General features: G+C 47.0%; 1 protein-coding gene across 1 annotated transcript in view; it reads left to right on the top strand.

Moving 5' to 3' along the window:
• Positions 1 to 14,176, top strand: part of T265_13483 (hypothetical protein) — a gene marked incomplete at both ends in the record, with an annotated part of 33,472 nt that overhangs the window by 14,205 nt on the left and 5,091 nt on the right. The window contains 3 exons of the mRNA XM_009169064.1: positions 2,812 to 3,198; positions 8,425 to 8,844; positions 8,887 to 9,306. Of these exons, the coding sequence (XP_009167328.1) occupies positions 2,812 to 3,198; positions 8,425 to 8,844; positions 8,887 to 9,306 (1,227 nt within the window). The remainder of the gene's footprint in view (positions 1 to 2,811; positions 3,199 to 8,424; positions 8,845 to 8,886; positions 9,307 to 14,176) is intronic.

Below are 14,176 nucleotides of genomic sequence, written 5' to 3'. Positions count from 1 at the left end.
AGCGGTCTGACGTAGGCCCTATAGAGTATTTGGAAGTCCATGCGAGTAATACGGGAGAAGGTGCGTCGGACCATCCGTAAAACGGCGAATGCCTTTTGAGCCGATTTCTCATGGTGCAGTAAGAAAGACAAGTTTGAGGAGACCCAAGTGCCCAAATCCTTTTTGGCATCTATCCTCATGATGTTTTCTGGTTCCTTTTCACCATGCATAACAAAGGCATTCGCTGAATCCCCTCCAAACGACATATGGACGCACTTTTCATCACTCAGAGGAAGATGCCATTCCAACGACCACTGCTTGGCAGCGTCTACATCCATTTGGAGGGCACTGGCATTGGAACTCCAGGATTTCAAGTCGTCAGGAAAAAGTAGACATGGACTCGCAAGAACGTCTGGGTGAACGACAGCCACTGACCGACAAGAACAAAACCGACCAGGGAAACTTGGGCAAAAGCCTCGATCCTGTGTGTCAATCCGTGAATCCGTGAATCCGTGACGTAGATCGGATACAGGAGTGGTCCCAAGACGGGGCCTTGAGGAACTCCAATGGAGACCGGCGCTGGGGAGGGATAGGTCGAGCCTATTCTCACTCGGAATGGTCTGTCTGTTAGGAACGCCTTGATCCAGCGAAGAATTTTCCCTTGAATCCTGTAAGACTCGAGTTTGTGGTTGCAGCGGGACGTGTGGCGGTTGGGTTTCTGAACCATTCGGAGCTCGCACGTTTGCTAGGGTCGTTCAGTATTCGCACAATGGAGTGGAATCCTGAAGGCTCTGACTTACCCCTGATGGACTGGAGTGGTTGAGTTTAGAGTACCAGTTGAAACATTTGAGCCCCATGTAGGCCTCCCGGAGTCTTAGCAATGCTAGGAAATTGTTCCACCAGCTTTTCCGCCAAAGGTATGATCGCTTCAGTGAACAATCTGGTGAGCTGGAAAAATATGAACGCAGATAGGAACACATACGCAACATTTTCGCGTAAAATGTTTTACTCCACCTTAAAAGGTTTCGCAGCTAAGAGCATTGTGCGACTAATGGACTCGATTTCTGGGCTGGCCAGTGGCCCATCTGTCGACCAATCACCTGTAAGCTAGGTGTGTTGACAGTTACTGCTTTTAAGGCGGATTTGGTGTAGGATTCTGCCTAAGAAAGACGTGACAGGTTTCCCTTCCAGAGTTCTGCTGTAGTTCCAGGGTCCAAGTGAGCAGCAGAAGTTAGCCACGAGATCGATTTTTCAATGTGCTCGGTCCAGCTGTCTAGGTCTTTCTTTATTGAAGATAGCGGGGTTTCGTTGATCCTTGATGGTTCCGATTGCCGGTGGTCTACGGGCATCAGCCACTCCAACCAACCCAAATAGTCTTCGGGCCTTCCCCAACTTCCTCAATCCATCCCCTTCCTTAGACTTTCGTGCCCACAGGGATTCATGGTCGACACTTGACTTCCGAAAATTTATCGGCCTGAATTATGTTCTGTTTTCATAGTTCGCTGAAATCACCGCGATGGGTGTGTGAACAGAGCTGTCCGAGGAAACCAGTCGACTGGCATACGGTGTACAGGACCCAGAGAGTAACCTGTGGGGTGTGGCCGTTGGGTAAGTTAACTTACCCGAAAGCCATTCGACGTACTCCGGTACTACTGATCCGATGTTCCTACCAGGTACGAGAAACGATCCTGAAACACCGGCGGTCAACAGCTAAAATTATCCAAACGACGTCGCCACACAACAGCCAGATTTCGTCCCTATATGGAACGCCCCGCAGCACCGTAAACTCGACGGTTGATAACTACACCTATGTCACGCCTGAGCCACAAGTAGTTCACCAAGTAGTTCACGACAAGTGGTGAACACGATGATCCAGTTGTCTTGCTCTCCAGAAAATGATATTGTGCCACCTTGTAACCGTTGGGCGTCTTGTATTTCGAGATGTCATACAAAGGAAGACCACAATGTCCAGGAAGTGGGGCGAAACCTAGACGATTCGAACAATGCTACATCATCCTGTCCTTTTTTCGCAGTCTTGCTACTTTTACTCGTACATATGTATGTGTACGTCACGATTATTAAAATAATTTCATTCCTCGCCGGTTGTCAAATCATGTCATCATCTGAGGTGTTTTGTTCTTCATTCAGCACGGATGATAAGCAAAACTGTTTCCGTTTTTCATTTCCTTTTACTTAATACTTCTATTGGTGGCCACTTTTCTACAAATTCCCTGTTGGTGTATTCCAAGCAAACGTCTAGGCCAGTAAATAACCACGTGCCACCGCTAACACTTGCGTTTTATTTGCTTACGGCACTCCCATTCCATTTTCACTATGTTCCTTGACGTGAGACCAACAAGGAACCCGTTCATACACTCTTGATGCGGCATTTACTGCATTCCTGACGGATAAGTTGGGTATTTCGGTTGATAACGTCTTGTCTCATTCAATATGACGTCCTGAACGCATTGGCAATACCATTAAGCTCAGCGTTTGTTCTGGATGGGGTACTGCTAAGCGTGCACCTCAAAACTTCAATGAAAACGATGTTGGGAGCTTGCGCTGTGCCAACTAACTTTCTTTGTCATATTTAGGCCTTACCTACGGAATTTTGAGCCGCTCCAACCTCGAGATGGAAGTACGCGTTCGCCTTAGACCGTGGCTGGAAAGTCGGCTGGATCAGGGTTGGATTGACGGTCTCAGCTGGATTGACAAAGAAAAGGGAATTTTTAAGATACCATGGAAGCACCACAGCAAACACACTTGGACAGAGGAAGATGCTACTATTTTCAAGGTAACATTCTGTTTACTTCAGCTTCACTTCCTATTTAGGACTGGGCGGTTGTCACTGGACGCTTTCGTCCTGGTGTTGATGAACCTGATTGGCCGATGTGGAAAACCCGGCTACGATGTGCCCTTAACAAAGCTCCCGATATACAGGAAGTCAAGCAACACCATGATCTCCACTGTGATGAACCATTCAAAGTTTATCGTTTCATCAGCAAAACTGAATCGCTATGGCGCGCCAATGCTACTCGAAACGCTAGCATGATTTTTGATGGCATCTCCCATGCGAACAGAATGAATTATTCAGGAATTTCCACGCTTTCCCCCGTGACGGATGCTTCGCTCTTCTCTGCCGTCACAGGCTCTAAGCGTACCGCTGTTTTTTTGCAGCGTCCCATGGGTATGGATAGCATCCCGAGAACCGTCACTCTGGTAAGAATGTGAAAATGTTCATAGTTTTGGCAAGCGTCCTTCAGACTGTTCACGTACTGACAGTGTTACGGAATATAGGTAGCTGGGATGCGCTGCTTCACTGTTAGTCTGTTCGCCAAGTTTGGTAGTTGTGTTGCAAACGTTTTGTCACCAGTCGATGTGACATAATTAGTGCGGGTTTGAGTGGGTCACGTAATGTCCACATACTGTTCACCATGTTGCATCGGAGAGATCTTCGAATGGTCTTGTTTGGTAATAGTTAAGTTTGGCTGCAGGTTGGCAATCAAGGGCTTTCCCGTGTCAGCGTTAGTGGACAAATGCAATCCATGGAATCGCCGAGCACACTCCATGTGCGTCTATTTCAGGCGTCCTCGCGTGACAAGGGAACGTGGTCCACGCGATCTTTTGTCGTCATGCTGGGCTTTCATCGGGAAATGGGATCGAGACAGCTCGTTGGTTAAAGCTAAATTTACTAACTGGAAAGTCCGTGTGTGGAACCCAGCCTCTACATCTCGACCGCCCCTGTCTTGGCTTGGACAACATGACAGTACACCAGCCCTTGTACTTCCTTTGGGTGACACGACAGCTATGCACGGAGAGAGCCTTACAGCTGAACAGTTCATTGGGGATCTACTTGTATTTTACTGTAGAAGGTTAAATAGAAATATGTGAGCTGGGGAGATTTCTCGGCATTGTGTGTACCTTCAAAATGAGCAGTGAATTAATAAAAAGGAAGCAGTTGTGTAAGCGCCACAGCTTAAGTAATGAGAGTAAGTGCTCCAATGAGGGAGAATTTGAGAGAGGTGGGTTCGAATAGCCCTTATCAAACGTGTTGTTCGACGGTGCGACTGGTGGTTGATCATGTCTGGTTATCTGGTTAAATGAGGTTCGCCAAATTAAGCGCAAATCTTGCGCAATCTTTTGAGTACAGGAAGTCATCTAGGGTGGCAGCAGCTGTGCAGGACATCCATATTGTCGTTCCCTTGTGGCACGTAAGTATTTCACACCGTCAGACCGGTGTTGTCCTCCTAACAGAATCGCTAGAAATGACTTGTTGCACATCCACATCGGTCCTTTTACCAGCCGATAAGGTAATAATACCAAGGCACCCACTTTGACAAAGTCCTCCTTTCGGACGCACCTCATTACACGGCAGGACCTTCCGAATCAGTTCTATACATGCAAGATCGCCGTTAAATTTTTCCAAGAGTCGCGCACCAGCAACGTATCATCACGTGCTCAAGTTAACAGTGATTTCGAACCTCGAACCTTCTTGCCCTTAAGCTGGCGCCTTAAACGCTGATGTCTCTCAATAGTTAATCATATAACCATCTGCTTGGTAATATAAAGCATCATTGATTGAGAGGTTTAATTCGATGGAGAGATTGTTATTCTTATCTGTAGTTGGATGATACCAAAATATGTCCACTCGGAATACTTTAATGCCATCGCAATCTTTTTTCAAAGAGGAGAAAAGGCCGTTACTTATGAGGGAACTGAGCCGCCCTTTGCACTGTTTCTGCCTTTGTGTGACCGATTTAGCCCACGCGTACTTCCAGGGATCCGATTTACCTTTGTCCATTTTTACCAGTTGTGGTGATCAAATATTGTTGAACTGCCACACCGTACAGTTTTGCAGGAGCTTGTACAAGCAAAGGGAATAAAACATTATGTGAGAACCGTAGTTCATGCATCCGCCGCAGACTTTCATGAATGACAGTGCCCAGTTTTATAAGTTGACATGTGATTCTACGAACCGCAAGCGGAATTGCGACAGCTGGAGTTAGCGTGATCCTCCTTGCATATAGTTAGTCCAAGTAGCTGTCACTTTCTAGGCAGACAATTAGCTAAGGTTTGTCGTCTTTTGGCCTTGTCTTTTGAGGCTCACCGTACTTGCTGAATCAACCGCACTAGTAGTGTCATATCCTACAGAGCCCCTATTTGTGTTTACTTCAATGCTAATAGGATGACTAGGCACATTGTTCACGCTTTTTTCCCTAAGGCTTATTGAGTCGAAGTCTCCATCCTGTCCTTTTTTTACTTTCCATCAGGGCGTTATTTTTGCATTATTGTGTAAGAGTTAGTTTCCAGTGTTTAGCACGTGTGTCCTACTCTGGATAGTAGTGATGATGGCAGTCAGGAAGTATATCCTTTAAACGTGTTTTTACTTCACTTAGACGCTGGATTGGCACACACACTTTCTCTCCCTCCACCCCATTAATAGCTCTTTCCTTGGAGGCCAGTCAGTTAGAACTGCTCACTCCGTTCGTACTCTGCTGATTTTGGCAGCAGTGTATGCGCATCATCCGGCTCTGACATACTCAGGCAGCCCGAAATCAATCTTCAGGCATTGGCGCCGAGTTTATCTGGTTGCTTTTAATGTTCGCACCCTGAAGTAAGCAGGGCAACAAGCTGCTCTTGGTCTTATGCTGGACTCACTTGACATTGATGTTTGTCAGAAGCAAGAATTCAAGATGCAAACACAGTGGTTGAGCTAACTGCCCCATCACTCTCCACTCGCCTCCGGTTGAACACCTCTTGTGATCCTGAAGTCGCTGCGGCTGGATGTGTAGGGGTTGATATCATTCTAAGTTACTGGGCTGAAGGATCCTTGCTTGACTAACCCTTGATAGTCACCCCTGTGGGTTCGTCCGTGAAGAAATCTCACAAATGGAGAGTTGATCTTTAACGTGTCTGCGTACGCCCCGACCTAGTTTAGCTGTGATCCAATCAAGGGCAAGTTTTCTGATACCTTGAATGCCATCAGCTGCCGATGGTGCGGGTCAATAACTGACTGTCGCTCATTTTGGAATACGTTTGTGGATTTTGACCACGTGTTCGTCTGGGGCCGCCTCTCCCTTCGTTTTCCAGGGCCACGTACGATGCGGACATGGCCTAGCAACTGACTGACTGTCAGATCCAGATATTAGACGAATTTACGAGAATAATCTTCTGGAGTCTCTTCCAACTGCTCCACCGTCAGATGTGAATTGATGCTGAAAAGAGGTCGTCAGCTCTCTGCACTGTGCCGGGAGCTTTGCCTGTGATACGGCGCTACCGGGCCCACTCAAGCACTGGATATCAGAGAGCACAGTGGCACCGCCTGAATCTCGGATAACTATTCACGCCAGTCCTGAACATAATCTGACCCGACGAATTGTCAGACGTCAAGTGTAAATGATCTTGCACACTGACCGTAAAACTTGATGGGACTGGAATTCTAAGGAAATGGGACAGACCCAGAAAGCCGGAAATACTCGAAGATTGTTTCAGTTGTCCCCGGAAAGCACCCACCATCGGGGCCGTAAAGTATCAAAATGGTTCGACCATCTTGAATAAAGAAGTTCGCTTCGGCCGCCGGGCTGAATAGTTCGAACAGCGATTATCGTGGCCACCTGTCGCCAGTCATCTGGAGCCTACAGCTGAAGTAAAACCCGGATGGGGAACCGCCCCACGGCCTCGGAGTTTCAGGACTGCATATCTCTCGGGCGCCACCGAGCCCCTAACTCACTCGGATTGTTCAAAGATGGGGTCAGTCAGCGCTTGTCTGATCCGTTTTCGTGCATTTGGGAAAACGAGACTGTCTCAGACAACTGGGAAGGATTGATTATAGTGCCCAGTCAAAAAGGGGGTTGGTGTCGGAGAATCCGTAATGAGGCTGTTGGAAAGTGGGTGTTTGTTCGTGCAACGAGGACTTCATCGAAGAATATGTCCAGCACCAGAAGCTGCGCTGGTAAGGCCATGTATTGTGCATGCCAAACAGTCGTTTGCCGAAGAGCGTGCTGTTTTCCATGCCCAATTCAGAGTGGTGGAAGCAGAGAGGTGATCAACCCTTGACCTGGTAGAGGGCTTTGAAGGAGATTACGGAAAGTCTGGGTGCTGTCGGCGCTACTCACCTTCCAGGATGGAGATCGCGTCACCCCTACTGCGCCTGGTTGGAGTAACTGCAAGATGTCTGCTAGTCGATGTCAGTAGGGCTCTTGTCGTTTTCTAACAGATTGCCAGAATATGTCTGAGTGTGGGCACCCGGGAGTGATTGTGGTAGACTAGCACTGTGTTCTTTCCCCGTCCACTGTTATTTTTCTTCACAGTAAGGCCTTCAAATAAATCATGGTCGTGCGGCAGGGAAGCATTGGTGTTGAACACTGATGTTATGTTGTCGATTATGGTGATTGATTGATTGGCACCATCTACCTATGATTGTGGATTACCCTATTCCCTATTGTTTCTAACTGCGTGTAAGAGCAATTACTCGGACTTCGGTCAGGAATGTAGAACTAAATCTATTTTCCTTTCAAGTTATTGTTTTATGATATGACCATCCCCAACGTTGTCCCATCTAGTGTCACTGATGTAAAACTTTGTTTTTGGAATACACTGGGTGAACATGTGAGATTGACAGTTAGAGTTCGCTTCTAACAGTTGCTGTAAGCATTCAGTTGTAACACTTTCCGTCCCAAGCTTCCCTGCCACCCGAGGGTAGTACAAGGGCTGAGACACTGCTAGTTTGTCCGAGCCTAGACAGAAGAAAGAAAAGAAAGAAAGCGTTCAGCTGTAGCACCCTTTCGGTGCCTAGCTGCCATGCCACCCGAAGTAAGCACGAGGGCTGGGATACTGCCAGGTTGCCCAAGCCTAGACAGGGGAAGTCGAGTGGCGGAGGTCGGATTCGAACCACGGACCTTCCAGTCAGTAAATTCGCGCTCTAACCACTTGGGCCATCTCGCCCAAGCCTAGACAGGAAAGGTCGAGATGCAGAGGTCGGCCGTTTGTTGCATCGCACATAAACGGCTATTTCCACACCCGTGGTCCTGGGTGTCTTTCTCAACGTAACTGCGAAACTTTTGGCCTGAGGGTCCTTATTCCCCCTGCCGATGTCGCTCAGCACCAGGTTCACTTGCAACAGGTCAGTAGCTGCGGATTTGAGGGCCAGGTTGTCTCCTATCTGTGACTTTCGTCACTATTCATTGGGGCTTATGTGAATGACGATTACTGTCTAAGCTACCGAAAACGTTCAAGCCTTGTGAACAACCCAAACTTTCGCATCTCTCTACTAGCCTGGGGTTTGTAACTTCGTCTACTTGTATATTGCACAAGTGGTCCACCTCTTGGGTGAAATTCAACAGGACCCTAGATGCCTTTTTGACCCCTCTTTCGCTTTCGTTCGCTATTTTTCCAACTTTGTTTGATTTATTTCTCTCCGCGATCCCGTCACTTCTATTCCGCTAGGTTCAACGGAGGACCGATGGTGTTGTCATCCGCCGGTTGCCGTGCATCCAGTCACGCACACTATTTCCCGTCAATCAACAGTACGGCAGTATTGCTACTGCTGCTCAGGCGCTAAAGGTAGCAAGTTCCTCAGGTGCTAATTCCGCACCCATGGAGTCAGATGATCCTGTGGTCTGTGCTTCTTGGCGCTGTGTTACCGAATCCTCAATATCTGCCCCGACAAGTATTCTCCGGAGACTTGGTGTTTTAGGAAGCCCCGAATTACCAGCCCGTTATGTAAATCCGCCCTATCCGCCAGATTTATTAGAACCCGAGTATCACCAGTTGGGAATAAGAATCCAGCATCTCGGTATACGCGTCAAGGATACAATAATCACCAACCCGAATGGATGCTGTATTTATTTCGGACGATTCGATGAAGTAAGCCTTTGTCTTTATTTCAGACAGATCGAAAACTTTTAGATCAGTGCTCCTGCAGCTCCAGAACCAGTGGAAGCCCAGATTCCTCATCACATCTCCGAAGCAAACAAGGATTACGTGGACCTACTTCTGGATAACATGGTTCGAGGCGTTATCCTTTCTGTTGTTCGGGGCAGTATTTTCGCGGAGCGAATGTGTAAGTGCGCAGTTTTCGTGTACACCCCAACTCTGTCTGGCGACCATATTCTGCTCAAAAAGTTGGGAAGGCGCGAGCGTGAGCTTCTTTTTGACTACGATGAATTTATGGCTGATCTACAACGCTTCCGGGCCGGCGAGCATCCGAAACCACATTTTGAGGTGATTTTGGCTTTTGGTCAGCAGTTGCGACCGAATTTGACGAGTAGTAGTCTACTGGTTTGGTGTCGAGTCGCCAGCTGTCGCGCATGGTTTCAGCTCCATAAGGTGGGTCATATATGTATGATACACGTTCAGCTACTATCACATGTTTATTTGATACAAACCCTTTACCTATTCGCCTGGAATGTTATCTACACTAGGCTAATCAAATAACGTACAGATAGATTGAGGCAAGCAGTTCAACCGGATTTCTTCACACTGCACGCTTTGACCGGTAGATCAGTTGACATTGTGGTTCTGATGATTGTAACTATGTCGAAATCGTCGATTTTGCGCCGGTAGATGCGGCTGATCCGCGATCGGAATCCTGTCGTATCTTTTTGCACCTGAATGTTACTGGAGCATTCGTGGTGCTTATTTTTTTTCTGTCTTGTGCTTTGCTTCTAACTGTCCTTTACTCTTGTTCGTTTCGTATTGATAGGTTGATGCACTTGGTTTTAACCACGCACAGCATCCTCTCAGAACAGCGAAGCAGCTCGTTCAAGTAAACGTCCTATTCATTTCCCCGAAAGGAGTGCTGTGTCCAAGAACATTCGCCGGAGTTAGTACCAGAGATAAAACTTGGAGGACTGAAAAAGGTCGTTCGTTTTCCAGGCGAAACCTATCCAATAACATCTATTGACAAACACGTCGGCATGCTTTACTTAGACTAAGGTCAGATCAAGGGTGTTTACCACCGAGTGCAGCGACCAATAGCTGCCATTTTGGCGTATTGTCTAGGCTGGGTTTTTATAGTTATCTGGCGGACAATTCTGGGTGGAACTTTGTTCCTCAAGATTCAACCATTCTAGGAAGGCCAAAGGAGAGTAACCAGATAGAAAGCAGCCATTCCACATGGTACGACTGATCGTATCACGGGGCGTTTTGGGGAGTAAAGTGGTACTGTTCAATGTGGTAGGAGCGCGAAGGCTGTACGATGTTTCCCGCAGGCGCCCAAAATCTCCGTGTTTATGCAGTTAGTAATGCTGTCTTTCCCAGAAGAAGGACGGATTAGGAAAGGTTGGGCCTAAAAACCGCACATTCCGATTGTCCAGCTGTTGACTGACTGCCGGTGCATTGTTCAATACGTCGAATCACTTTTAAAACAAGAGTCTGGTACTGCTTAAAAGGCATCTGCTATGCGCAGTCGAACTAAGAGCCAGACAGTTATGACTTACCACCGCTGCTGTCGGGCAAGTCAGGCCTCTAATAGCCCAGTGCGTCAGTTTTCTCAGTCAGAGGCTACGTGTTAGGCCCTAGCACAAATTTCCGCTAGTCAACTCACCTCGTAATTGATCACACCAATTTTAACATATTAGCTTGCTGGTCTGGCTTTACAGTCATTGGCCTAAAATGGGTTACTGCAAACAATTGCTCTTCGGCCTGAGTAGCTGGAGAATGTTATCCCCTCACACAACTCAAGGACAGCTGCTAGTCTTCTTAATTTTCTCCTACGCTTATTACTATCCATGCCAATACAACCCCGTCTGTGCTGTCTGAATTCAGCTTCGATCCTCAGCCCTCTACTTAGAGGAATAATACATAGGTACGCAGTATTAACACCAAGCAATCTGTTCAACGTAGCAGCATTTAATATCCGTATTTTGTCATATAGAGGGGCGAGATGGCTCAAGTGGTTAGAGCGCGAATTTACTGACCGGAAGGTCCGTGGTGGCGAACCCGACCTCTGCCTCTCGACTCCCCTGTCTAGGCTCGGGCAACCTGGCAGTATCCCAGCCCTCGTGCTTCCTTCGGGTGGCATGGCAGTTAGGCACCGAAAGGGTGCCACAGCTGAACGATTCTGTCATATACATAAGCAGACTTCCCTTGCTCTCACCCTTCCCTTTTTAAAAATCGGTTTGCTGCGTCTCCAGTGCACCCATACAGGACTACTATGGTAATGCCTCTAAAGAATGTCTGAGACAGCTCAGTGCACAAGCGTGAGCGTCGCGTTACGTGACGCCCTTTAAACCGCAATTAATCGATATTCAGATTGATTACTTAGCAACCATCTGCAGGTGGCGACTTTGTGTTTAAGATTGTCGCTCCTTTCGGATTATGAATTCAGACAGTGTTGCAGGTCGTTTCCCAGGAGCTAAAAAACCTCTATGATAGGCACTGTCGGTAAGATCCGGTCGTCAATGAAGTCTTTCGGCTGCAGCTGTCACGAAAACGAAACGAACCGGTTGGCTAAATGAAGACTGTTTCTAAATCTGAAATTATGATTTCAGCGTTTGACTGTGTGCGTCTGAAAACGAGTCCTTAGGCCACTTCAAGTTGGAAGTCACATAAACCGAGGCAAAGAGGGTCTTCCCACCTGAACGACAGTACGATTCAACTATAGAATTTCTGAAACGATGCTGGCGCGCAATCTCAGGACTGACGGAAAGAAGTTTTGCTTAGGAAAAATTAAGGAATGGAAAAGATAGTGACAATTGAAAATAGTTGAAATCTTATATAGATTCTTCTCAACTCCGGGCTAAGAAAGCCAGCGATCACTCAAGTCCTTACAGAGGAAGACGGCTCAAATGTTTATTCCCAGTCTCTCTGCCTGTTTCGGTGAACTGTGCACTTCCAGGAACAGATGAACTCACATGAAGTGTCCAGAATGACGTTCAACGCACCAAGGACTGCAGACGGGACTCTCGGTCTGAACAGAAAGTGAAATCAAAAACAAAATCGAATTTTTGAAGCGAAACAAGCACCCTACAGTCTTACTACCACCTTATTGAAGAATCGAGGAGGACTTTTGATAGTCTGACGAAACTTATGCAGAGCGTATGGGCGACGAATGAAGTGCCATAGAAATGTGGGATATCTGATGCCGTTTCTGTCTTAAAAAAGAGGTTAGATCTGAATGCGAGTATCATCCGGCTATCGGTTTAGTCACCATCGCTTCTAAGTTGCTCACAGTACTCATGAGGTAGAGTTGTGAAGTAGAGTCGTGAGGTAGAGTCGTGAAAGCCAAGCAGGATTTCGTCAGGGTTTGACCGTGTCTTTACCTTTTCGAACGCCGCCACACTTACAGACGGCCTTGTAATGATATCTCTTCCTCAAATATATACCGAACATTCTGTTTGCAGTCCTTCAATTTTTATGCTCCAACATTCGCTGGCACATGAAAGTCTGCAGAGACTGTTATTCTGAGTTTATCGCTAACAGTGGCGTCCGTCAGGGTTACCTCTTGTCACCTTTTCTCAGATTCGTAATCAAATTAATTGTCGGAGGAACGTTTTCTACGTTTCCTATGTCTTTGAACTTCTTGGGTTATGTGGACGGTAATTCACCACTTTAATCAGATTCTACTAAACAATCTGCATGCTTTTATCGTGCATATTGTTATGCACTTTGCGCCTACAAAGCGCAAAGTCCCATTATAAGACTGAACGAGTGAACCACTAAGGCTGCTAATCAAATCGGACCCCTTACAGACTGAATATTTGTATCGCGTCGGATAGCGGCATTGCCGACGAAGTGGATGCTAGGATCGCTGAAGCCCATGCTGCTCTCTCTCAACTTAGGAACTTCTAGGGTCTGTTAAACGAGGATGTACAACGCGGTAGTGTGTCCAGTTTTGCTATACAGTTGTGAAGTCTGGTTGCTTTGTGTTGAAGATAAAAAAATTTAAAAGAAGATGCATTTGAAGTATGGCAGATGCGTCATGGAAGCGTCGCTTTAGCCATGCTGTTGTCCGACGAATGGGTTTTGGCAGCAAACGGGCTGTTTGTCTGATCGACCAGCACCAACCATGCTGGCCCGACCTTGTGTTCCATATACCAGGTGATCGATTACGTCGCCATATGTTTTTCGTTCAGATAGTTTGCGTCTCAAAGGAAACTAACACAAGGTGGGCAGCACGTGAAAAAACATAACAAAGGGCCTTGGCTATTCTTTTGAGTGTAGTCTGGAAGACCCAGTGTTTGGAAGCACTTGCCCACATGGCGATGTCACTCAGCCAGTGACGGTGTTAAATCGATTCTCTTGTTCTTCATCAGTAACTGGCTGTTGTTCTTATTCTGTTTAAAAAAGATATTTTCATATACCTTGTGTTACAAGTCCCGCTACTACAAGCTGGGTGACCGGAACCACCGTGCTTATGTACATTGTTCCGGTTATCTAGCTGAACCAAATACACCGTAAATGTAGCTCCTGTTTGACGCATAAAACAACTGTTCATGGTACCGACAAGAGTCGAGGACTGACAAAGACTCAGGTGTGCATTCGAATTTGTGTTACTTGTATTCTTTCTCTCCGCTGTGAACAGACTCTCACCCTCAGTTCCGGCTGTTGCTTACGAACGCACCTTAAATTCTCGATCCGGTGTTTGTTCGGGCATCTGCTTAGGTGACCAAGCCGAAACAACCAGTCGTTGTTGGTTGGTTTTACTGTGTTCGTTCGGATTCAGCCGGAGGGATCGGCGGTTAAGGCTCGAAATCACCAACTGGAAGCCCCGTCATTTGAACTCGTCTTGTATTTTTAACTGATGTCCATTCCTGGGCAACCTGACGGTATCTCAGCCCTTGTACTTCAAATTACACGGCATTTATGCACTGAAAGTATGCGACTGTTACTTTTTTAATGCATTTTTTATTCTTGGGTAGTGGATAATTCCATTAAACTCCGTGTTGCTCAACAGCCCGTCACGAAGAGACTGGACCTTACCGTGGTGTGACGGTTTGCGCACTCAGCGATCCATTGAGCTATACTGGAGAGTATCCCGCGACACTCACAGAGTCTCTCATACCAGGTTGGTCAATGGTTAGAGGTCTGACGAACACAGTCTCCTGGCCCTCCAGGTTGGGGGTTGGAACATGTGGCGACTTGTTCCGTAGAAATGGTAATGCATTTGCATTTCCCGCCAAACACCGCTGCCTTGCGGTTAGGCTTTTGAGCCAAAGGCTTTGACTGAGGACCCTAATCGTCCTCCTGTCCAGGT

This window comes from Opisthorchis viverrini (genome assembly GCF_000715545.1).
Source record: "Opisthorchis viverrini unplaced genomic scaffold opera_v5_70, whole genome shotgun sequence".
NCBI lineage: Eukaryota > Metazoa > Platyhelminthes > Trematoda > Opisthorchiida > Opisthorchiidae > Opisthorchis > Opisthorchis viverrini.
The sequence above is the reverse complement of the archived record's forward strand: the minus strand, read 5'-3'. Positions and strand labels throughout refer to the sequence as shown.